Here is a 25,919-nt window from a genome sequence, read left to right as displayed (position 1 = left end):
AATAAATTATTTATTTCATATAATTTATTACGCAAGTCAGTGGCGCAAATATTTTTTTAGAGAAATGTTCCAGTGATAACCCATATCCTCGTCACTGGTGAATATGCCGCACTTGTAGTAACTTTAATTTAATTTCATTCAAATCTCTAAAAGCACTTGGAAGAGAATTATAATCACAAGATTAAACGAACTTACCTGAAGTGAAGTTCAATCTTGATTATATGAAGGTCTCGTCGAAATAAATAAGTACAATGTAGTTCCCTTTTCTCCGTGCGGCGACCACACATTTTAAAGCCTAAACAAACAAATTTCAACATGCCCCTCGCTTCCCTGCTCCCTTACCTCATTACATGCCCTTGCATCATTTCTTATTTAGTCAATTTTAAAGATACTTATTATGTTGTTGTAAATTGAGGTTGAGGGTGGGAGGGAACTTATTTATTTCGACGAGACCTTCATATAATCAAGATTGAACTTCACTTCAGGTAAGTTCGTTTAATCTTGTGATTATATAGGTCTCGTCTCCATAAATAAGTACAATGTAGATTTTTAAAGTAATAACAACAACATAATCTTTTCTCCCATTTCTATATTGAAAATATATAAAGATTAATTTCTCAGCAAAACTATTCTCATTATCCATCAAGGATCTATTGTAAACAGTAGCGAGCATTCTAGAATTTTTAGACCAACAGCAGCGAGTCTGATGGTATCAAAATTTAACCCTTTCCTGGCAGCTGCTGAAGTTACAGCATGCCGTGTACTATGAGCGGTAAAATGATCCGTATCAATCCTACTCTTATTTAGGACAATTTTAATCCAGCTCCCCAAGGTTTGAGTGGATGTTTTCTTATGCGGTTTCTTGATTGTTACGAAAACAGAAGTTATACTTCCTCTAATGCTCTCTGTTCGTTTTAGATACTCTACTAACGTGCTAGCTACGCATAAATTAGCGTCTTTCTTGAAATAAGGTAAGCGTAAAAAGGGTTGCGGCTTATTTCTACCGAATGTTTTTAATCTTGCGCTAATTTTTATATGTATTTCCCCTAACTTCCGAAAAATTTCCCTTATATCAATAAGCGATAGTGTTTGTAAACGTTGACCCGATGCTAAGGCCAGTAATGTCACTAATTTATGCGTAAGCCCCTCCAAGGTTAACTCATAATTATTTTTTATTTTTAAATAATTAAGTACTACGTACGTAGGATCCCAGGTATTTTCGGACTTGGGCTTATTAGGTCTCAACATATATATTCCCTTAAAAAACCTTTGCATACGAAAATCTTGTAAGAGGTCTGGGCCCGCTATCTGTGCTATGGCTGCTCTATAAGAACTTAATGAGCTAAAAGATGCGCCTTCGTTAAAGAGTTGAGTCAAAATATTAGAACGTTGGAACCCGAAACCGAGAAGGGATCTAAGTTCTTAACGCTACAAAATTCCCACCATTATTTAAGCCCTGAGTTAGACTGTTTTAAGGTGTTACTTGTTATTGAAGACATGCAAATTTCCAGCGCTTCTTCTGGAACATTCCCTAAGAGCAAGGCTTGCCTGATAGCCGGACCTCCCGTCAGAGAAAGATGTTGGCTAACGGGTGGGGAGATCCGCTAAAAGAAGTAAATATTTATTAATTTAAAAAAATAATCGGCTCATCTATTAACATCGCCCTTAAAACCGAATACCAAGGTTGCGAAACCCAGTTGGGTACAACCATTATACCTTCTGCCTGATCAGAAATAATTTTTTTTCTTTTTGCAGAGCCTTTGGGACCATTGAAAATGGAGGGAAAGCAAAAAATAAAATGTTTCCCAGTTTGTTGTAAAGGCATCAATGGCGTACATATCTGGGTCCCTGTGCCACGATATGTATTTCTTGCATTTAGCATTTATATGCGTAGCAAACAAATCTATTTCCGGTAAACCCCACTTATAGTGACCAATTTCCCAAATGCCCAGCTCGCTAAACTCCATTCTGTCTCGACCTTAAATTCCCTGGAAGCCCTGTCAGCTTCCTTATTCTCTTGAGATCTAATATAAGAGGCTACGATAAATAATCTCCTTTCCTCACACCATTGCCAAATTATTCGAGGGATATTGTTTAACTTGGAAATTGAACACATTATGTTCTATGTAATATAGGTATATGCCAGTGCAGTAACACTACTGCACTGGCATATAGGGTAGACAACACTGTCTACCTTGCACAAGCTAGAAACGTTAGATAAGTCATTAGCAAAGCCTTTCAAGCCAAAATAAACAGCTTGTAACTCCCTAAAATTTATGTGTTCTTCTCATTCGTAGGTAGGCCAGAGACCTTGAGAACTTATGTTATTGCAACAAACACCCCATCCAATATCTGATGCGTCAGAGAATATTTCCATAGAGTATTTACTATATGATAATAAGTTTTTGCTAATAGGTATGTTTCGAATCCACCAATCGGTATCAACACATAACTTCTTAGAAATTTTCATAGTTCCGTTATAATTTCCTTTATTACTCTTTAACGCTAAATTTTTTTCTCTCTCGAAACAATTTGGTATATAAATAACCGTACTTATGGCTGGACATATGGATATCAACTTCCCTGTTAGCCTTACAAACTCCCTTGTAGTGCATTTCTTCCATCTTAAAAACTTTTTTAAATGCAAAATTATTTTTGTGATTTTTTCCTCTTGAACAGAAATAGTCATATCCATAGAGTTTAATTTAAACCCCAAAAACGTCACAATTTTTTGTGGAGATAATACTCTTTTTATAGTTTACAATAAACCCCATATTCGAGTAGTCCAATTGTTTCTAATACATTTGCTAAACATGCATCATAAGAATCTCCTAGTAATTAAAAATCATCTAAATAAACAACTGAAACGTGAATATCTCTGTAATAAACTGATTTTTACATGGCTGTGCCTTAGAAATAGCCCCTATACTAAGCAATCTCCGAACGTTGCCCTCAATTGTCTTATGTTGTTGCACCGACCATTTATGTCTACCTGAGATTATGTTATGTGATGGTCTCGTCACAAACGGAATTTTAAAACCTTGCAACCATGCCATAATACATCTATTATCCCTATACATCTTCCCTGAGAACGCGACCTTACGCCGAAGTGTTGTATTCGGTTCCAGGTCCGCCTTTGACGTGGGCGGTTGTAGGAAGTTTCTCGAACATTGAGTCTGTCCCGTTTCCCTCCCTGCTGATGTTGAGGCAGACTTTTGAAGTTTAAATGCGGCGTGGACCGAGATCTGGCTGCATTTGATACGATTCTTCCTGGAGTACTTCTGACAGTCTTTAACTGACTGGATGACAGTTAAAGGCGGACAACTCTTTGGCCGCCTTTAATCTTCCTTCCAAATCCTCACCAAACAACCAGGTATCCAAAGGGGATTCCGTTAGAGTGGTTTTCCAATTTTTATTTAAATCGAACGACACTAGTTCCCTCCTCGATATTGACTCGGAATGGATAACACCAGTTATAAGACGTTCTGTGTCGTTTAGGGTCTCTATATAATGCTTTATATTCCTTTCTCCCCCCCCCCCTCCTTTTTCCTCTAAAATTTTTGCCATTACTTGGCCTATAGCCGACAAACTGGCTGCTAATCTTGATTGAATTTTAGCCAATTTCATCTCTGTACTCCACATTATCATGTATGGCCTGTTTCCGCATTAAATTTAACTATGGTGGTTGCGTTCTCTGGAGAGGGGTACTTCTCCATTAATAGGTTAAGAACGGGTTCTTCAAGGCCGGTTTTTGCAATGTGTATCCATCTTTCTGCAATTTCCGGTTGAATCGGTGGTGTCGTGGTATTTTTCCCGTCTACCTTATCTCCTAAAACCGCTAATAAACCTTCCTACAAAGGTTTAGGTAGGCTCTTTCCAATACCTTTATAATAAGTGTACTAGCGCTTTCACCTATAAGAAAATATCATGATATGTAAACACATATTGGGGCTAACTCATGCTTAAGGAGTTTATAAATCTTATACAGCTAGCTTAGCAAAACGTCACTCCATAAGGACAACCACCAACGTGCCCTTATGGGACTACCAACTTTGAAAATAAAAGCAAGACAGCCATGCGATAAGTATTCACCAATAATACATATATTACTGCATTAATCTCTCTGCTGTATTAATGTAATAAGTGGGAAAAACTAGGTAATATAAGCATTCACTGAGGTATTCGCCAACAATACCTACACACCAAGCTAGAGTAACCACCACTGTACTCCGCTACAATTAACTTGAATAAATTTAATGTCCTATAAACCAAGCTAGAGTAACCACCAACGTACTCTGCCATATTATTGTAGTAAGACAGCCATGCGATAAATATTCACCAATAATACATATATACCAAGCTAGAGTAACCACCAACGTACTCTGCTGTATTACTGTAAAAAAGTGGGAAAAACTAGATAATATAAGCATTCACTGAGGTATTCACCAACAATACATACCCACCAAGCTAGAGTAACCACCACTGTACTCCGCTACAATTAACGTGAATAAATTTAATGTCCTATAAACCAAGCTAGAGTAACCGCCAACGTACTCTGCTGTATTACTGTAAAAAGTGGGAAAAACTAGATAATATAAGCATTCACTGAGGTATTCACCAACAATACCTACCCACCAAGCTAGAGTAACCACCACTGTACTCCGCTACAATTAACGTGAATAAATTTAATGTCCTATAAACCAAGCTAGAGTAACCACCAACGTAATCTGCCATATTAGTATAATAAGACAGCCATGCGATAAGTATTCATCAATAATTCATATATGCCAAGCTAGAGTAACCACCAACGTACTCTGCTGCATTAATGTAATAAGTGGGAAAAAACTAGGTAATATAAGCATTCACTGAGGTATTCACCAACAATACCTACACATCAAGCTAGAGTAACCACCACTGTACTCCGCTACAATTAACGTGAATAAATTTAATGTCCTATAAACCAAGCTAGAGTAACCACCAACGTACTCTGCCATATTAGTGTAATATAAGCATAAGTGGAAAAATCTAGATAATATAAGCATTCACTAAGGTATTCACCCACAATACCTATATACCCAAGCTTAGAAGAAATTTCCCCTACTATTCAGGTATTGTATATGTATATGTTATATGTTTATTTACCTTTATTTCTAACATCTCAAACACTGCTTCTAATCTCGTCCTCAGAATCTTGCGAATAATCACTACTATTCGCCTGCCTCTCAAAACTTGTTACACTTTCCTCTTCCAAACTTGTCACTAATCTTTTTCATTTACGCATGTTTTTATTTTCTAATAACTTTAATCGCTTATCCATCCGTTTAAGATAATCTAAAACACTCCGCTCATTAGATATTTTTGAAATGCCCCACGTTCCCCTACGCTTTGTCGCACACTGCGATCGGCAAAACAGCGGCTTCTATTTACCCGGGCTTCCACTCCCATTTTCATCGAAATTCGGCGTCTCGAACGAGGCGGCTTCTGGCTTTTGATACACGATTTTCAAAGTGCCGATGCTAAGAGACCGAACTTTTATTTATTCTGTAAACTTTGGCTCTACGGAGCGAGAGCCGATCGATATCTTTTACGCGATATTCGATGTGGGTCGTACCGCACACAAAAAAAGACTAAATAAGAAATGATGCAAGGGCATGTAATGAGGTAAGGGAGCAGGGAAGCGAGGGGCATGTTGAAATTTGTTTGTTTAGGCTTTAAAATGTGTGGTCGCCGCACGGAGAAAAGGGAACTACATTGTACTTATTTATGGAGACGAGACCTATATAATAAATAATAAAAAAAAAACTTTATCCCCTGTACCTACGAAACGAAGCAGAATCGGATCTATGTTGATATAAGAAATAATAGTTATTTTTATGTATAAGGAATCTCCCCACAAGAGATGATACATTTTATAAAATACCCTGTATAGGCAGAAATTCACTACTTGATTTGATTTTCGGGTTACTTTACTTGCCTTGACTTGAAGCAAAGAACATATCAGATAAACCAAATGCAACAGAAAGGAAAATATGCAAACTGTTCATGAAACACTTGTAACTTAAAGAATATGCAGGTGTGGCTAAAAAAACTGTTTATGGCATTTTTCATAAGAACGCATGTGTTAGAAAGAAATAGAGAATAAACTTTTGACAAAATCTTATCAGAAAATCATTAAAATGAATTTTTCAAATAAGTACCTACATCATTAGTTTTGGGACCTTAGAAACTCCTAAAATCTGTAATAAAAAGAACAATACCATATATAAAAAAATAAATAAATATTGGCAGCTCAAAAATGAAACGTCGCCGTCGCGTCGCGTCGCGTCGGTTGGAAAGTCTGATAAAATATCTTTTGGAAAAAAAGTAAGAATGAGAAAATTAATTTTAATTTGTTATCTTTTCAAATAATAGAGTCATAAAAAATTAAATTAAAATCGTAAATATATGTTTTTTTTTTCAAAAATCTTCGAATGTATTTGGAACTTTCTACATTTTGATCAACTTCAAATTGGAGAACTTTGCCTCCGCTTAACCGATCTCCTATCCCTTCTGGTTTCTGAGATCCCAACGATGCGCTCAAATTTGGGACACCTTATACATCATCTCCACTTACAAATATTTTTAATTATATTTTAACATGAATGTACAGTACGTCTGTCCGTTCTGTGGCTACGGGGTATCCGTGAGAGGGGAAACGATATTCTCTCGATGTTTTTCGTAAAAAATTAGACCCATCAATAAAAATTCGACAAATTTGCAAGTAGCCAATAAAATGAGTGGGCGGAGCGATTTGCGGTGACGTACTCGTCAAGTCGACGTATAAAATATATTGCTGTTTATTTAAATGTTTTTTGTCCGCATTCCTTTCATAGACACAGATCGAGCAGACGAACTGTATGTATGAGTAAATAAAAATATATGTATAATCGATGGAAAATATTAATACTTTCATTCAGATATATCGAAATTTCAAAAGAATCGATATATCTCCACCATCCTTACTTGGTTGATACATTATGCAATTTTATTGCAGCTAAATGAGTTTAGTATTTATTAATCTTGTATATATGGATTTTTAGTGTCTAATTTATAATATAATAAACGCACCTGACCACTTTTATACCTATAAACTACAATAATAATAATTTTTAATACTTATTGGTTTCTATATAAGTCTCTATACAATTTGTCGTTTTTTGAGTTCTTATATGATAATTGATTTTTAGCCGACCATACCAATAGGTATGGTAGGCTATTAAGTTCGGCAAAAAAAAGTTTTTTTAATTTCACTCAAAATGAGTTATTTGGGTCATAAATGACCTAAATATAAAATATTTTCATCGTGTCTGTCTGTCTGTTTGTCCGTCTGTAAAAGATCGGGCACACTATACCTACACGGACCAGCACGGACCAGACCAGTAAAATCTACCGGTGAAGGTGACCGTGTTATTTAATAGAGTAGAGCACACTAGACCAGTACCAGCACGTACCGCCACAAGCCACGACCGTCAAAACAGGTCGTGTCGGTCAGGGACAAATATGACCGGCAATATTTATGCCTGGTCGTGCTGGTCCGACCTAATGTGCGCACCGGCGAACCAGCACACCTCCACAAACATGCAAATATTGAAGGGTTTGTCAGTATTTCGAGTACGCTAGCTGGCTCAAGTCGCATGATGTAGGTTAGATTTCGTTTATTTTTATTCGAACCTTTAAATCGTTTTAAATATGAATGAAGAAAAGTTTATTTTACTGGTACAAAAGTATCCAGAGCTGTGCGATACGAGCCAAGCATTTTATATATAGAGACCAAGAAAGAAAAGATGCAATATGGGAGTCGATAGCAAAAAAAAATAATCAAATTTGATTTGTGACATTCGAAAATATTGGAAAAACTTTTCTTCGAATCTTTTTAATTCAGGAAACAAATGATGAAATTCGCCATATTGGTTTCTCTTTTGATTTATAGGGTGAACCCAAAATCTTCTTTTTTTCTTAGCTTCCTTCTCTTCCTCCTCTTCTTCACACAACACGGCTAAAATAATAATCTCTTCCTCTGAACTACTCATTTTCAATACTTCTATGTTGCACGCTCTAGTAGTTGAGCCTTGACAACTGTACTTTTTTCGAAACTTTCGCTTATGTTGCTGGTCTGTGGCGGTAAAGTGTGCGACGTCATGCAGGATGCAGGTTTGTGCTGTGCTGGTCCGTACTGGTCCGTGTAGGTATAGTGTGCGCGATCTTTAACACGATAACTCAAAAACCGCTAAACCGATTTTAACCAAATTTGGCACAAAAATGCTGTGGCACCCGAGAATCTTGACACATGATATGTCATTCTATCCAGAATGTTATTTTCTATCAAATAAAGTAAAAAAATACCGATACCTTAAAAATAAGAAGTTGTTGTCATATCCGGAGAAACAGAAAGCGAGCGAAAATAATTCAAAACCCTGCTTTATGTCATACACTAACATACCAAATCTATTTTTTTTGCCAAAAAAAAATAAAAAAGTTATACGGGTGAGCTACTTTTGCAAGACACCCGATACAAGAATTTTTATTTTAATGATAATTTATCTAATATGACAATTCATATAAAAATAATAATTAAGACCTTCCTTTTTTACTTGTACTTCAGTGGAAGGTTTAGCGTTATAATTACTATAGAAGTAACATCAAAATTCCTCTATACCTACAAAAATTTTGAAAATAAAACTATTCAACACGGCTTTTTATGTTGATGAAGCCTTTACGCCCATTTTATGATTTTAATAATGATGTCGTTATTATATGTTGGTTATTTTTTCTAAATGAAACAGACTTATTCCTGGCCGAAATCGTAAAAAAATACCTAAATAATCAAATGCAACTGTTTGTTTAGGATGACAGCTAATACCGACCAATACCCTTATCTCTAAATATTTAAATAAATCTCAGTTTGAACTAGATATTGAATATGCCTATGATTGAATGGATTTAAAAAGCGCATAAAGATAAAACGAAATGGATTTATTTTCAAAAACTTAAAATTTGACCTAACAGCAGTTGATATAATCTGAGGTTTACCTTTGGCTTAAGATTTTTCATGTTAATGGGTCGCATGTGCGAGTGTTAAGATATATTTCCAAAACGCAGCTGCTTGTTAGATACTTATAAGGGTTGTATAAGGGACGGGGTTTCTTTTTGGGGAGTTGTATTTCGTAATTAGAGTTTTAGTTTGGTAACTTTTTCAAACCTTTATAATTTGTTTTTGATACCTACTACCAGTTGTTATATGAATATAAAAGAAAATAATATAATACAATTGATTTTTAGGGTTCCGTACATCAAAAGGAAAAAACGGAACTCTTATAGGATCACTTTGTTGTCTGCCCGTCTGTCTGTCTGTCAAGTCACAGTTTAAGGGATAAGGAAGTATAATTTCCTAAACTGTGGTCAAGACCAGGGAACGGGTCATCCAGGGTCATCTCGGGAACGGGTGGAAATATCGAGTTGAAATGAAAACCTAAAGATCAGATCTACACTCCTTTGAAAAAATCAATCTTCTAAGTTAACATTAAAAAAAAATATGGCGACATAATATATTTCGACACTCTCAAGAGAATTAAAATTTATAAGGTATTTTCCATTGACCTAGAACTATGAATTTTACTAGTAATGTCGTCTTATCCAATATGATCAAAAAAATGAAATCGCTGTCATTTTATATGTAAAATTATATGGGAAATGTTATCGATCGTCGTTTCCAAACCAACTGGATGCCGTTTTTTTTTCGACCATACGGTACTGCAAGCCTAGGACAAAATCTGAAAACTATACATTTGAAATTAAATCATAAAAAATATACAGTATGTCCCCGATTTGTGTTTACAAGAGGATTTTTTTTATTGTTCACTTTTGTATCGCTATGTTATTTTAGTTCCATTAAAAAAAAATAACTGTTTTAAATAATAAGATCTCCTACTATATATTATTGTCCAGTCTTCCTTACTCCATGGGTATCTCGGAAACTACTGTAGATAGAGAGTCGGTTAAATGGAGAAAGAATTGCAGTTTTGTGGGGTCATAAATATGCGCCTTTCAGATTTTTGAAAAAGTTCATGGCTTACTAGATATTTCGGAAAAAAAATTTCGGCTATTTTAAAAATTGTCCCTAACTCCATTATAAGCTGATTTAGTCAAAAAGTTTTCAGATAAAAGTTATAGATAATTACATCCTTAATAAGACTGTGTCCTCCGTTTTCTTCTAAAGCCTGTCATTTTTGACATATTACACAAACATATGTTTTTTTAAATGGAAACCATAGTTGGCCATGTCTTCATAAAAAGCGCCATTTTTTAAGCTTTTCAGCGATATAAGCTAAAATATGTTTCCTTCGAAAAATTACTGAGTTACAGCCAATTCTTATAATTTTTAAACAATTTCACTTAGTTAGCCATGGAAACAAGTTTAATCGTCTTTGCTCTCGGAAATGTGAAGCTGTCACATCCAAACTTCGTAAATTAAAATAAGCCAAAATTGTAAATATGAATTTTTCAAATGAAGAAAAGCGTGTAGGATTATTGGTTCATCTTTTCTTGACCATACATTTTCGAGGATACGTTAACCGGTGAATGTTACGTTTTTTAGAGAACGGTTTTCAAGACATGTTAGTAAAGTTACATTTACTTTCTTGATTAATATCAATTGGATTGCATGGTATCCTTATTCTATTATGATTTATAAAATTTTAAAAAAGTAATATAATAAAAGTAATATAATAATAATTTATATAATAAAATATATTACTAAACGGTTCCTTACAATTTACATTACAAAAACTAAAACTTAAAAAATAATATCATTGCATACATTTTAAGTTATTTTAGAAAATATTCAAAAAATCCGCCATTGTTTTGAGAGTTGCATCTTTTTAAAACTGAATTACTACCTATTCTCATAGAAGTCGACTTAATTAAACTTCTCTCGTACCACCACTTCGAGTGCCTCTCTTAATTCACAAGTTCTTTTGTAAACCTTATTGTTAACCATACCACATAAAAAAAATCTAAAATGGATAGGTCAGGTGATTGAGGAGGCCTATACAATTGGTCCACCTCTTTCTATTCCTGAGTTTGCATAATTATGATATAAATAATTTTTAACATTTCTTTCATTATGAGGGGGGGGGGGTCGTAATAAAAGTCATGTTGGAACCACTCTAATGATGCAGGAGTATCTACACGCTTTTCTTCATTTGAAAAATTCATATTTACAATTTTTGTTTATTTTAATTTACAAAGCTTGGATGTGACAGCTTCACATTTCTGAGAGCAAAGACGATTAAACTTGTTTCCATGGCTAACTAAGTGAAATTGTTTAAAAATTATAAGAATTGGCTATAACTCTGTAATTTTTCGAAGAAAACATATTATATATAGCTTATATCGCTGAAAAGCTTAAAAAATTGCGCTTTTTATGAAGTCATGGCCAACTATGGTTTCCATTTAAAAAAACATATGTTTGTGTCATATGTCAAAAATGACAGGCTTTAAAAGATGGGGGGCATAGTCTCATAAAGGATGTGATTATCTACAACTTTTATCTGAAATTTTTTTGTCTAAAATAGCTTATAATGGAGTTAGGGACAATTTTTAAAATAGCCGAAATTTGTTTTTTTCGAAATATCTAGTAAGCCTTGAACTTTTTCGGAAATCTGAAAGGCGCATATTTATGACCCCACAAAACTGCAATTGTTTCCCCATTTAACCGACTCTCTATCTCCAGTAGTTTCCGAGATACCCATAGAGAACATCGTAGGAAACTCACCCTGTATACATTTTCTTTCATTGTAATCAGTCACGTTCAAAGCAATGACATCCTCTTCCTGCGGAGCCCCCCTTTTTTTCCCTCAATATTTATTCAGTAAAAAAAAACTTCTCCTTTAATGTAAAATACCGGGTGCATCTTGAAAGTGGCTCACCTCTATAACTTTATTTTTTCAGATAAAAAAACGAGGTTTGGTATGTTAGTATATGACATAAATTACGATTGAATTATGATTGACGTGTCCAATTGTTTTTGGTCACGTCCTGTTTCACCGGAAATGACTACAACTTTTGATTTTTAAATGGCACCCTCCGTATATTTCTACTTTATTCGATAAAAAATGACACTCTGAATAGAATGACATAGCATATTAAGTCAACTTTTGAAATTTTTCATATAAGAAAAATTGTAGTTTAAATTTCAATCTAGAGGTTGTGTTAAAAATACTAATTTTTAATCAAGAAGCCTTGGAAAATAGTTTTGATTTAATGTTCTTCGTGTCTTGTCCTGGCCGGTTAAAAGATGCTCAAATTGTATTTTTAATCACATCTCAATTTTTTCAAACGGAACAAGAGAAATTTACGAATAATTTGGTACCACAGTCAGAAAAATATGCATTGTAAAATGCACAATAAATCACGTTAAAATAATTAACTCGTTCTATTGAATTCGATTTGCCTAGTTATTTGTTTCATAAATGATTGCTGATAATATAATATTGTTTTATATACATAATAAAAATTAAAGCATTCGAAATAAAGTAAATACTGTTTTATCGGATATCTAATATTTAGTCCTTTTAAAGTAATTATTACTCTATATGTTTCAAAAGAACCACGTTTAAAATAAACTGGCATTGCCTTATTATTTTTGAAAAGTGTTGCTTGTCTATTTATTCCAATAAGACGTCCTTATAATAAATTTATTTTAAGCAGGAGAGTATTTTATTTCTATAAGAATTGCTAACATTTCTGTTAGGCTTTTGCCACGTGATTAATATTTTCCAATAGAAAGTCATGCATTTGAGGTGGACATCAAAAGATGGTGTTTGGCGGTATTGACGGGATAAGCCCGATCAGCCACACGTTGTTGTATGATTTTTGTCGCGTTCCATTATTTTGAATAGTACAATGATATTTATAGTATATGACAGTTGTTAGTGACAAAAAGGAGAATTGTATCGTTTACAGGTAATGTGTTGTTTAAGTAGTTGTTTAGAATGATCAAACGTTAATATTATTTCAGTAGCATTATGGCGGCCAAAGGTTTTCTTGAAGAGTGATGGAAACGACCCCGACCGATATGATGCATTGTGATTTTGAATTTAACGCTGGACGAATTCAACAATTCAAATTTGCAAAGTAATATTTCGCTAGACGATGAGAATTCAGATGTGGAGGATACGAAGTCAAACTAGCAAAATTGTTAAAAAGGTGGAACTTACTACAGCTTATAAAAGGTAAAAATAATATATTGATAAACATTACAGAATGTACAGGGTGAGTCAACGATAGAGTAAGGTCATTATCTCCTTTGTTTTGAGATTTACAAAAAATGTTAAATATAAAAGTTATAGGGAGGGTTAAGATACACATTTTGAAATTATTGTAGAATATACAGAGTGCTTCAAAAAAGTGTTGCGGATATAATATGTTTTTTTAAATGCTAACACCCTATTTTTTATTTTATTTTTTAAATTCTACGTAAAATTCTACGACTCTATCGTTGACTCATCCTGTACAAAACTGAAATTTGTACAGGGTGGAAAATTTAATGTATCACCCAACTACAATATTTTTCCGCGAAAGAATAAGTGATTGACTTTCGAGTTTTTCAAGAAATTTAAAAAACCCACTCTTTTAAATTCAACATAGCGCGGTTTTCTCATCTATAGTGGCGTTAGGAACCTAAAAAATATTGTTTTTTTGCAATTATACGATTCAGAAAACCTGCAAATCCTGTATACCCTGTATAGAAAAATTTCTGTTTCAGGTTAACTCCAGTTTTAAGATGGAGAAAAGGACATCATATATTTAACTAAACGTTGCTTTCTTTTTTAGAATCTCTGTGACCTTTAAAGGAATCTAATAAAGACAGATCAATTCCAGGACATTACAAAAACCATTCGTCACTAGACAAAATTCACCAGGATACCCTTATATCTATTATTTTTTTTTTATTTTGGAAGACATTCAATACAATTGTATTTACCTACTTATCACCAAAAGATTAATTCCGAAATAAAGTTATTTTCCTAATAAATTTGATATTTATTTCATTTAAATTGTTAGTACTGATCCTATTCGATTAAAATCAACTCAAGCTTTAAACAAAGTGACATTAATAAATCATTAAGCATTGTATTTGAAAATATAAAGAGAAAGGCTTGAAATAAAAGGAATGTATTTGAAAAACAAAAGGAAAACACTAATAAACCAATATATATTCCTTTTAATCAAATAGGCAGCATTTTTATTCTAAATCTGATATACCACTAACAATGACAATGATCATGTATGTTTTATGTGTACGAGTATATGCATAAAATCAATAAATATCTTATTAATTCAATTATGACCATTAATGAGGCCAAAACATGTTTGATTTTATTTGATTCATTAGCATTATTTTTGATTTTACAACGTTTTTTCTCTCAGTGCACACACTTAGTATTTCGAGTCAAATTGTCGTTATGAAACGCATGTTACAATTTCAAATAAACAGTAACATTTTCTATCGAATAAAGTAAAAAAATATCGAGGGTGTCATTTAAAAATCAAAAGTTCTAAATATCGTTTTTTTATCTGAAAAATTAAAAAAAGTTATGGGGGTGAGCCACTTTTGGGACGCACCCGGTATTTTTAAAAAAGGCGTCCATTATTCTCAAAGAGATCTGGTTAATAAGTAAAACAGAAGAAAACTTTGAGTTATTTTTGTTCTAAAAACGAGACTTTGAGTTATGTTTCTTCTGTTTTTAAAATATATTTGAATCGCCTTCAATATCTATGAAAATACCTATATACAGTTAGAAAAGATTATACAGTTAAAAAAATAATAGAAAAAATTAACCCCTAAAAATAAGAGTGAAAATCAAATAAGAAACCTTTCACTATGGATCTTTTCGAAACACAGTCAAGTTTGCAGTAGTATACACATTTTTATAAACAATACTGATAGAGGCATTAACACTAAACGATGTTTTTAACATTTTTTTTCGGTTTGGGATAATATCGAAAGTGATACATCTTGGGTTTTATAACTGATATGAATATAAATCATAAAATTTCGCTAGAGCTTTCAGTCGTACCCTCATCTGAACAGAATTTGGGTGTCTCGATAAAAGAAGAAAGGAACATCTGGGACGTTCTGTGATGGGGGGTGGCCAGCATAACGGGTCGGTCGGGAGGTCTTGGCATTTCGTAAAATTTTATATAATTGACAGCTGGGCCGGAAGAAACGTGATATTGTGACCCTCCTTTTGAAGCAAAAATTTTAGATCTCGATGTGTGGGTTATACGTATTGTTGGTTTACTGCAAAATCTTATACAGTCAACGATTACTTATTATTATTAGTTTATTATTAGCTTATTATTTTTTAGGTAATAACTTCTTTTACTTTAACTCTTCTTATACAGGGTTGTTCACCACATACGACACGAAATATTGTAGCTAAACGGTTAGATTTTTGCAAATTGTAAGTTTTGGGTTCGTTGAAGGACTATTAAAGCTACAATTTAAAAATATTTTTACAAGATACAGAGTGTCCCAAATATATAAAAAATAACAAAGTTGTATTTTCTTAAATGAAACACCCTGTATATTATTTCATTTTTAGTTTCTACGATTAAAATAAAAGTAAATTTGATTAAGGTTTATCTCATTTTAATCTTACCGTTTTTGAAAAATTTACGTTTTTGTCAAAATACAGTAACAGTTTTAATGCTTTATTTCTCTAGGCGTATTTATGTTTTCGAAATCAAATATTGTACTGAAGTAATTCTATTTACTAAATTTTGAGTTACAATAATAAAAATTATACTACCTTATACAGAGTTTATTTTTAAGTGTTCGTAGAAAATGCATTTTCTTATAATTTAGACCTCATTGATCAATATACCCATGGAATATTGACATTTGACTAATTGACAAATCATTCGATAAAAGTTAAATAGTTACCTTCTAGATTTGTGTTATCGACCACTGTTTGAAATAATACCAACCTAATTATTTTCAATTCGATTTTAAGTTATATTTAAGCTTCATGTCAGGATGACGAAAGGTGGGCTAATTATTAAAAAATGAAGATTTATTAAAAAACATCACACAAGCTTTTATTTTTCACAACTAAAAAAGAAATTCGTAAAAACTATTTAAAATTAAATGATTTGCTTCATTTTACCGAGACTTTAAAATTTCTTCTAATAAAATGTAATTTTTAAAATTTACATCTGATTTTCTATGTTTAGGTGGTCCTTACAGCACTATTTTTTTTATAAATCTGTAGAAAGGAAGTACATATATAAATTAATTTGACACACAATTAATTGTTCTTTTTTTTACTTTGAAGATAATACAGTAATTCCCTTCAACCCAAAAATCTTTTTCATCACGCGAGCTACCGTTATCTTTTAGTAATCGTTCCTTGTTTCTGAAAATTTTCATGTCGCCGTTACAAAATACTACAAACCTCGAGGAATGGACCGAGTACGTTTTTTTTTATAATAACAATAATTTACGTTTCCACAGAAATCTGAAAAATACGGAACCTTATTCACAACTTGACACATCTGGTACTCATGTTTCGGCCAACCATTTGTGTCGGATATGCTATACCTCAGAAAACAATACATGGATAGCAAGGGTGAAAAGGTTCTATTATGGTGCACTTGGGTCTAAGAAACACCATATCTCTGTCGGTTGAAAAGTTACAGAAACGGACTAATAAATATTGTTATATTCGTTTCTGCTATGTAATAATGCGGGGTTTTATTTTATTAAATATTAAAATATAATATTTAAATTTAACAGGAGATTAATCATATACATATAGGTCTGTATCTATCTTGTCATAATCCACTGCTATGGGTTAAAAATTAAAATTTTTAGCCATTTATTACATTTAATGTCAAATTTGACAGATACCCGACGGCAACATGGTAAATTTACTTATGTCATTTTTAATCCAGATTAAAGAAGAAACTATCGGCCAAGTCAAATTTCACCTAAGTCAATAAATAAAAAAACTATGTGCACATATTTGAAGTGAAACATCTTACTAACAGATGTTAAATTAAAGGATTTGAAGAACATGTTTGAAAAAGTGCAGTTTAAAATATTGAAAAAGTAATAAATTAAAAATTAATAAATAGTTTGGATTCACTTTCACAAAATTTGTATTAAAATGACCGTCTGTCAGTCTGCCCGTCTGTCTGTCTCTTCTTTTGTCCGTCTGAAGCCTCCATTCGGGTACCTCTATCCACGTGCCAAATTTGGTTCCAATCGACCCATAATTAAGAAAATCCTGATGATTTCGTCCATTTAGAGGCATCGGTTCGAAACGCCGCGCCGATGGCGTCATCCTGTAGCCCGTTCTCAGTTATGCCGAAATCGACACACATTTTTCTTCAATATGAATTACTTAGTCCCACACTGATGAAGATATAAAGGAAGCGTTGCCGTTGTATCCAACTTTGTAGGGTGGGATCGTGTGCACCGTCGCCGTCGCTCACGTAGCCTATGTCCAACAAAATTGGTCGCAATCGGACGACATCAACTTTTGACGTTTCTTACGCCAAAACTATCAGAGTGACACACGTCTTATACACGGCCAAGTTGGCCTTGGTCTAATCTACCGACATACCAAATTTCATTTAAATCGGACGACTTTTTCTAAGTCGTAGCAGCCTACGGACAAAAGGAGGAAAAATAGTAAGGACAGCTCCTTTACCACCTTTCCTCTCGCGTGTCGTGTCACAACCTTGAATTTTTATTCCCAGTGCGCGTAAAGAAGTTTTACTTCAAAAAATTTCGTATGATGCAGACTTTATCTGTGACACTGAATAGTTACATTAGTGATGTAAAGGGTAATATTACCACGGTAATATTACCGGTAATTTTGGTAATATTACGTAATCTCATACGTAATATATATAACATTGGAAATATTGATATTTTCCCCCTCTACTCTGTTGCCTTTTTTGTGGAAACAAGATGATGCTGTTTTGTTTCTTGTCTAAAAAGTTTTTTGAACACTAAACACTAATTAAAAAGCTCAGCAGTTGATGATAGCCCAGATAATTCTGATGTTCTTTCACCAAACACAGTAAGCCTTCTGCTTCGAAACGAATTTTGGCTACAAATACCAGCAACTTATGACTTGTTTAAGCCAATGTCTAAATGGATAACAATTTTTGAAGCTAACAGGCCAACAATTCATCCGTTGCTAAGTCGGTTACAGTTTTGAACTAAAAAATAATATTTAAAAAGCTGTATAAATTACCAATGTTACCGTAATATTACGTAATATTTATCGGTAATATTACCGATTTATAAGTTACCGGTAATTTTACATCATCATTATTTAGCTTATACCGGCCACTGCTGAACAAAAAACAAAAGCCTCCCATAACTCCATTAAGCCATTTTTTTCTATTTTGTGCCACTTGAATCCAGTTTCCAGCCATCCTCTTAATATCATATGTCCATCGACTAGGAGGTCGTACTCTGCTTCCATAGGCCTCGTGTCTTGGTCTCCATTCCACAAGTCTCTTTGTCCACCGTCCATCTCTCATCCTAGCCACATGTCCTGCCCAATTCCATTTAAGATGTAAGACATATATCACCGCATCTCTTTCTCCTGTTCGATGTCGTATTGTATGATTGGGTATTTTATCTCTAAGTGTAACTCTCAACATGGACCTTTCCATTTTCCATTGCATAACTTGTTTTCTATGTATGTTCTTTTTTGTCAAAGTAAGTGTTTCAGCGCCATACGCGAGGACGGGCAAGACACACTGGTTATCCCTTCTAATGCCGATCGCATGCAATTTTACATCACTAGTTACAATCATTCATTCTCATTAATATCGGAAGCCCAAGATACAGCATATAATAATTATTGATTAACAGGAATTTATTCTAACACGGCCCTGTATTTTTTATTGTCGGGTGGCACACACCCCGGACGGAAGAGGAAAAACAACAAGAGAGATCGAACCGTGGAGCATCTTTCAAACACGTGTGCTAATTTCCGTTCTAAAGTATTATATCCGTATGGTTTAAACGGGGAATCGTATATCCATGAAAGACCTTCTAGAAAGAAAAACGGCCTAATTATTTATTTAAGAGAGTGTTTAGGACCGTAAATATTTGACGGCTTCATCAAACAAACTTCTTTTTATCACTTTCCAACGATTTAATAACTAACACATTTTTTTTCTCTTTAAAAGATAGACTCCGGCATTAAGGTAAAAGGTAGAAGTTTAAATGAAAATATATTTTGAAGTGTTTGTGTCTTATACAGGGTATTACAAAAAACATGAGCCATCTCTTCAGAAGAGATTCCTCACCTAAAAATAAGATTTATTTTTCATATCAACATAGGTCCGATTCTGCTTTGTTTCGTAGCTACAGGGTGTTAAAGTCTTAATAATTTTTAGATTTATTATAATTTTCTTCCAAGTACTTTTAGTGATTCGAATGAAATTTTGAGGGTAAAAGTTACTATATGTATTACATATTTTAATGCTAAAAAAGTGTCGATAAATTCACCAGGGACGTGCATATGGGTTATCATTGAAATAATTTTCAAAAAAAATAACATGTGCGCCGTTGATTTTTTTTCTTTTGATATCAAAATTGTGTAGGCCATTTAATGCCAATTAAAAGTTATCTCTTGATATTTTGTCGATGATGAGATAAACGCAATTTTATTAATCACAATTAATAAAATTAAAATAAAAATAAAATTAATTAATTATATATTTTACCTAATTTATTATTAAATATTATTATTATTAGTTATTATTACCATTAGTCCAACCTACAGCAATTTCAAATAAAAAAATAATGACATTTAAGATACTTATAAAAAACCTAAATTTTAATAAAAAGCTTTAACATCCTGTAACTCTAAAACTATGCATTTCCATACCAATGTTTATAGTAACTTTTTTTCATATTTTTTGATGAGGAATCAATGAGTACTTATTTAAAACTTTCGTTAGTTTGCTTACACTATTTCGCTACCATGAGAAAAAAGTCAGTGGCGTACATGTTTTTTTTTAGAAAAATATTCCAGTGATAACCCATATGCACGTCCCTGGTGAATATGTGGACACTTTTTTAGCTTTAAAATATGTTGCATTTATAACTTTTACTCTCAAAATTTCATTCGAAACGCTAAAAGTCCTTGGAAGAAAATTATAATAAATCGAAAAAATATTAAGACTTCAACACCCTGTAGCTACGAAACAAAGCAGAATCGGATCTATATTGATATGAAAAATAGATCTTATTTTTACGTGAGGAATCTTCCCACGAGAGATGGTACATGTTTTTTGAAACACCCTGTATGTATAAGGTAATACAAGAAGTAGTTTTGTAAATTGATGATGTTTTACAATCTGACTAAGATATATCGCAAAATAAAAACACTAAATCACCACAATACACCAAAACACTTTTACTTTTACACTGGACGCGCGTTTCGCTAACCATGTTAGCATCATCAGCAGATGATTATAAACTTTTTAAATTTAGGTTTTTTTCAGTTTATAATCATCTGCTGATGATGCTAACATGGTTAGCGAAACGCGCGTCCAGTGTAAAAGTAAAAGTGTTTTGGTGTATTGTGGTGATTTAGTGTTTTTATTTTGCTGTGTAACACCAAAGGTTCCAACCCTCAACTGTAATAAAGATATATGCTGAAAATAGTATTATAACAGACTTACTACTTCTTTTACTTAAGTTAGTTTGTTTTACTACTAAAACATTTCAAAAAAGTTTTAGCGACAAAATGGTGAAGGAAAATTTAAAGTCGTACGTTTACTGTTTTTAGTGTTTTTGGTTTGGTTTTGTAGGTCTGTGCTGTGTCTGTGGTTAAGGATAAAAAATATAAATTAAATAAAATCAAATATAAAAAAAAGTTATGTACATTCTCTAAGGATGTATAAAATTCGTAACTGTATACTTTTAGAAACATCAGTTATGAAGAAAATTTCTTTTCGAGTTTAATCTACTTAGCAAACTAAAATACAATTAATAAAAACAAAAGTTAATGAAATTTTGTACTGACAAGTTCTTTATCGAATACTAAAAAACACAAATATAATTAGATCCCACTTATATACTACCATTGTTTAATATTTCTTACCTTTGCGTAATCTATTGGTACACTGCTCTCTGGTCCAGTGAACAAGCCCTCACTGAAAGAAAAATAATTATTAATTAACATTTTAATTGAAATATTTAATTGGATATTTGCATGAATTATTTCCATACGTTTGTATAAATTTGTCAACATTCAACAGATTTTGTGTATTAACCTGTAATATATGCCTTAACCTATTTTAGTAGTCAATTAAACACTAATTTATCACGACATTAATCTTATAATCCATAACTTAAAAAAATATCTATAAATATCACATTTTACTAGTAATATAATACATTATTTATAATCCAAAATAAACGGCGTATAGAGAATGTCATCGATGTTAATTTCTAAGCCAACTGGACGCTGTTTTTTTTTTTCAATCATACGGTATTATACGAACTTTTTATGAAGAATTCTAGTTAAACTTTTATTTCATAGATACAAAGGAATTGAAGATTATAGTACCAAAAGCAGCAATAAGCCATAGTTCTTTGCTATTTTTTATTCTTTTAGAGCATAACTTTTTTATTTTTTCAGATAAAACAACGCTATTTGGTATGTTAGCATATGACATAAATTGGGATTGATTGGCGCATTCAATTGTTTTCGATCACTACCGGTTTCAACAAAAATGACTACAACTTTTGATTTTTAAATGGCACTCTCGGTATGTTTTTACTTTATTCGATAGAAATTGACACTCTGAATCGAATGACATATTGTTTGTCAACTTTTGACATTTTTGCATATGGTTTATTTGAAATTGTAACATGCGGTTCATAACGACAATTTGACTCAAAATACTATTTTATTTTAAGTCTATGCAAAATACCAAGTGTGTGGTAAATTCGTAATAAAATGCCTTTTCAAAATATGCCAATGAGCCACCCTCGTTCCATTTGAAAAAATTGAGATATGATTATTTTTAACGATTACAATTTGGGTATCTTTTAACCGGCCAGGACAAAACACTAAAAACATTAGACGATCAAATATATCTTTCCAAGGCAAAAATAATGGAATACGTCAATCAATCCCAATTTATGTCCTATACTAACATAGCAAATCCCGTTGTTTTATCTGAAAAAATAAAAAAGTTAACGGGGGTGAGCCACTTTTGAGACGCACCCGGTATATTGTAGATCTAGGAATCTAGCCAAAAACTTAATTCGCTATAGATTATGGTCACAGGCATGTAACTCTGTAGGATATATTTCCTGTAGATCAAGCTATCACAATAATGACAAGCTCAGTCATAGCAAGTCATGTTATAACTAATACTGCTAAAAATTTAACACGCTGTAATGTAACAACAACCTACAAAAAATGTTCTAATATCTCTCTAACAATTTCGAAAACTAAAAAAATGTTAAAAGTGTTTATTAAAAGTATAATTTTGATATTTTCTTTAAATTTGATGGGTACTTTTTAATAAATATACAAATGTTCTTGGTAACTCAGAGAGTTCATTTATTTATGATGTTGATTATTTGATGTCTAGACAATAGTATTGATGTTTTGAATTTGTGTGAGTATTTTCCATGGGTTCTTTATGCCTTTTTTCAGTTCGAGAATTTTAGTCTCTCCTAATTTTTTTTCGACGAACCACGAATATTTACTTGTTCATAAATTTAATTATCATATAAGAATTAGCAAAACATTCTCAAAATCATTAGAATGTAACTTCACTTCTTAGAGGAAGTTCTGTATAGATAATTTTTGATATATTGCCGCTTTGTATAATATGTAAATTGCAATTTGGTAATTGTTATTGGACGCGCTGGATTAAACCTGAAAAACTTTTAGATGTATAAGTATAATATTAAAAATATCTCATTGAGTTTCAAAGTTTTTGTTAGGCACTGTATACACACTACAAAGAAATTCTGTTTTTGGTCTAGTGCTCTTATAACTTACATCGAAAATTACAGGAGTTAGATACGCAACGCGTGCCCGACCACTGCCGATTCTTAATCCTATGCATAATTTTCTGCTCACTGAACGTATTCAATGGTAGACATCCTCTTATTCTGTTTTTGCTCGACTGATTTCGTCGGCATACAGCACCTCGTCCAGCGTTTTAATTAAAAATAAAACATTTTTTCTTCTAGAAAAGTGAGCGGTCGCAACGCGCTTATTGCAATATTAAATTAGTTCATAATAATAATAATTAATGATGCGGATGTAGCAACAAGCAACAACTGTACGAATATTTTTATGCGTTTCGTTTGAGTCGCTTTCCTGTTTTTAATGTTTCTTGATTAATATTTATAAGCACTTATTTGTGTTTAGGGTTTATACAGGACTACTTAAATGATAAAATAATTAAATATACAGGGTGTCCCAATATTCTGTGGACATAGAACTACTACGTATTTTTGGAATGAAAATAAGTTCATTGGACACAATTTACCTCGGTACAAAGGTGCTTCGTTTGTCCGCTAGAGGGCATCAAACTTTAAAAAATAAACACATTTTTCAAATATTTTAAGAACCGTTATTCCGATTTGAATGAGATTTTGGGTCGATGTTTTGCCAAGTGCTTTAACATTTGGCGTTCACAAAAATCAAGAAAAAATACGGGAAGGATGTAAACTACCCCAACTCCTACATAAATTTTAGTAGAAATACTAACAGATTTTCGTAATATGCCAAATTCGTTAGCCCCCGTACAAAATCTTCGCTCTCAAGATATTCAGACAGTGAATTTCCTTTATCACTTCACACAAGAGTTCCAATATTTCGTGGACATAGAACAACTACTTATTTTTTGATCAAAATGAGTTAATTGCACATAATTTATCTTTATACAAATGTACTTCGTTTATCCGTTAAAGGGCATCAATCGATTTTTTTTATGCTTTTTACGACGCTTATCGTCATATATAATTTGCGATACTAACATAAAATTCCATATTCTCACCAACTAGTTTATTATGTCCACGGAATATACAGGGTGTCCCAAAAATAAGTGCAAATATTTTAAGGGGTGGCAGATCTCGATAAAAGAAACATATTTTCTCGTTATCGTTTTTCAAATAAGTCCAAAATAACGGAGTTATTTTACTTTGAAAATTTCCAAAAAAACTGATTTTTTTCTAGAATTTTGAGAACCACTGGATATTTTCTGGATTTTCTTTCTTGTAAATTTAATCTAATACCTATGTTTTCATATTATCAAGAAATTATGTTTTTTTAACTAAAAACTAACAAAATTTCCAAAAAAAAATTTTCAAAAAATTTCGAATTTTCAAAATTTTTTTTTCGCAAAAAAACCCTCATAGGCGTGTTTCTGGGGTTGAACTATACTACCAGTTAAAATATTTGCACTTTATTCTGGGACACCCTATGTATAAACTAGTAGTACATTTTGCTAAATAATAATTATTAGTTGCAATTAGATCCTAACAATCCACATATTTCATGAAAATGTCCAAAATATACAAGTGCCAAAAATATAAGGAATAGGAGCAGAATACAATACTGCGACAAAATTTGTGATTGTATTATTGAGTCATATACAATACGATCGAAAAAAAAACGCAAAGACGGCTGGGGGAATGACAATCGATAAAAATTTGGCGACGTTATTTACTTGGGCCGTATACTCTTCTTTATTTTATGGCGCTTACCGCCAGTTAGCCTTAAGAAGGATGTAATTTATTCTTATTTTGAGTAAAAATGATTTTTTAGTGGTGTATTTTAAAATCGAGAAAATATATTTTTTTGGAAATAGATTTGTGTTTCTGGAAAGGTTCTATCCTTTTTTAATTTTTCTATAATTATTGTTAATTTTTGACAAGTTTTATGCCAATTTTTGGTAAATGACATATAGAGATTGACCTCACCAAAATTATCATGGATGTCATTCCTCAGCCGTTTTTTTTGTCAGGATTTAATAGATACGAGAGCATGCCGAAACATGAAGCACTAGGGTTACAGGGGCAACCAAAAGGTTGAATTCCTAAAGTTTGGAACCATTCGGGGACACTGCAAAAGCGGTTACAAGAGTGGCCACATGGCAATGGGTGGTCAATATAGTGATGATCTATAGTAAGTTTAAAGCAATTGAAATTATTGCTGCTTCTATTGGACCAATATTAAACGTTCTCTAGTGTATATAAATAGATATACCACCTTTGATACAATCTAAGAAAGAATCAGAACAGCCTGGCAACAAAAATATTATTCAAAAAGACTTTTTATCACAATAAAACTCAGTCAAACCCTTTAATTAAACCCCAGAAAGCTTATTTAACCATCTGAACAGACAAAATAGCTCTTAACATAGTATTATAAAATAAATTAAAATTAAAGAATATTGCTTATACATTGACTTTTGTTATTTGTTAGATCATTTAGTGTTAAAGTATTTTTACACATAATAATTCATCTGCATTTTTGCCATCTTTGAGATTTTCATTTTCAGATGGTTTGTTTTGGTTTGGTTTTGAGTGAAAATTTAAATCTCTATCAAAAGTCATTTTTACTATTATATCTTATATTTTTAATAACAAAATATAATATTTGAATTCGAAAATAGTAAAAATATTTCTAGATGAAGTGATTAATGTTCAGTTTGAATAAAATGTTGGGAAAATTAAGATCTAGTAGCTTATCAAAAGTTTTTTATTAGTATCTCATATTTTCATAAATAAAGATATTTGAATTTAATTAATCAAATTTTAAATAAGTATCATGTAAACATTAGATTATAACAGAATAAACATC

General features: G+C 32.4%; 1 protein-coding gene across 2 annotated transcripts in view; it reads right to left on the bottom strand.

The window, feature by feature from the left end:
* The window catches only part of LOC115884779 (TNF receptor-associated factor 4), a 199,008-nt gene that overhangs the window by 114,588 nt on the left and 58,501 nt on the right, over positions 1-25,919 (bottom strand). For both annotated transcript variants that reach the window (XM_030903466.1, XM_030903473.1), the window contains exon 2: positions 21,186-21,237. In XM_030903466.1, the coding sequence (XP_030759326.1) occupies positions 21,186-21,237 (52 nt within the window). The remainder of the gene's footprint in view (positions 1-21,185; positions 21,238-25,919) is intronic.

Source organism: Sitophilus oryzae, unplaced genomic scaffold (genome assembly GCF_002938485.1).
Source record: "Sitophilus oryzae breed Bouriz unplaced genomic scaffold, Soryzae_2.0 scaffold_111_pilon_pilon, whole genome shotgun sequence".
In the NCBI taxonomy this organism is placed as follows: Eukaryota; Metazoa; Arthropoda; class Insecta; order Coleoptera; family Curculionidae; genus Sitophilus; species Sitophilus oryzae.
The sequence above is the reverse complement of the archived record's forward strand: the minus strand, read 5'-3'. Positions and strand labels throughout refer to the sequence as shown.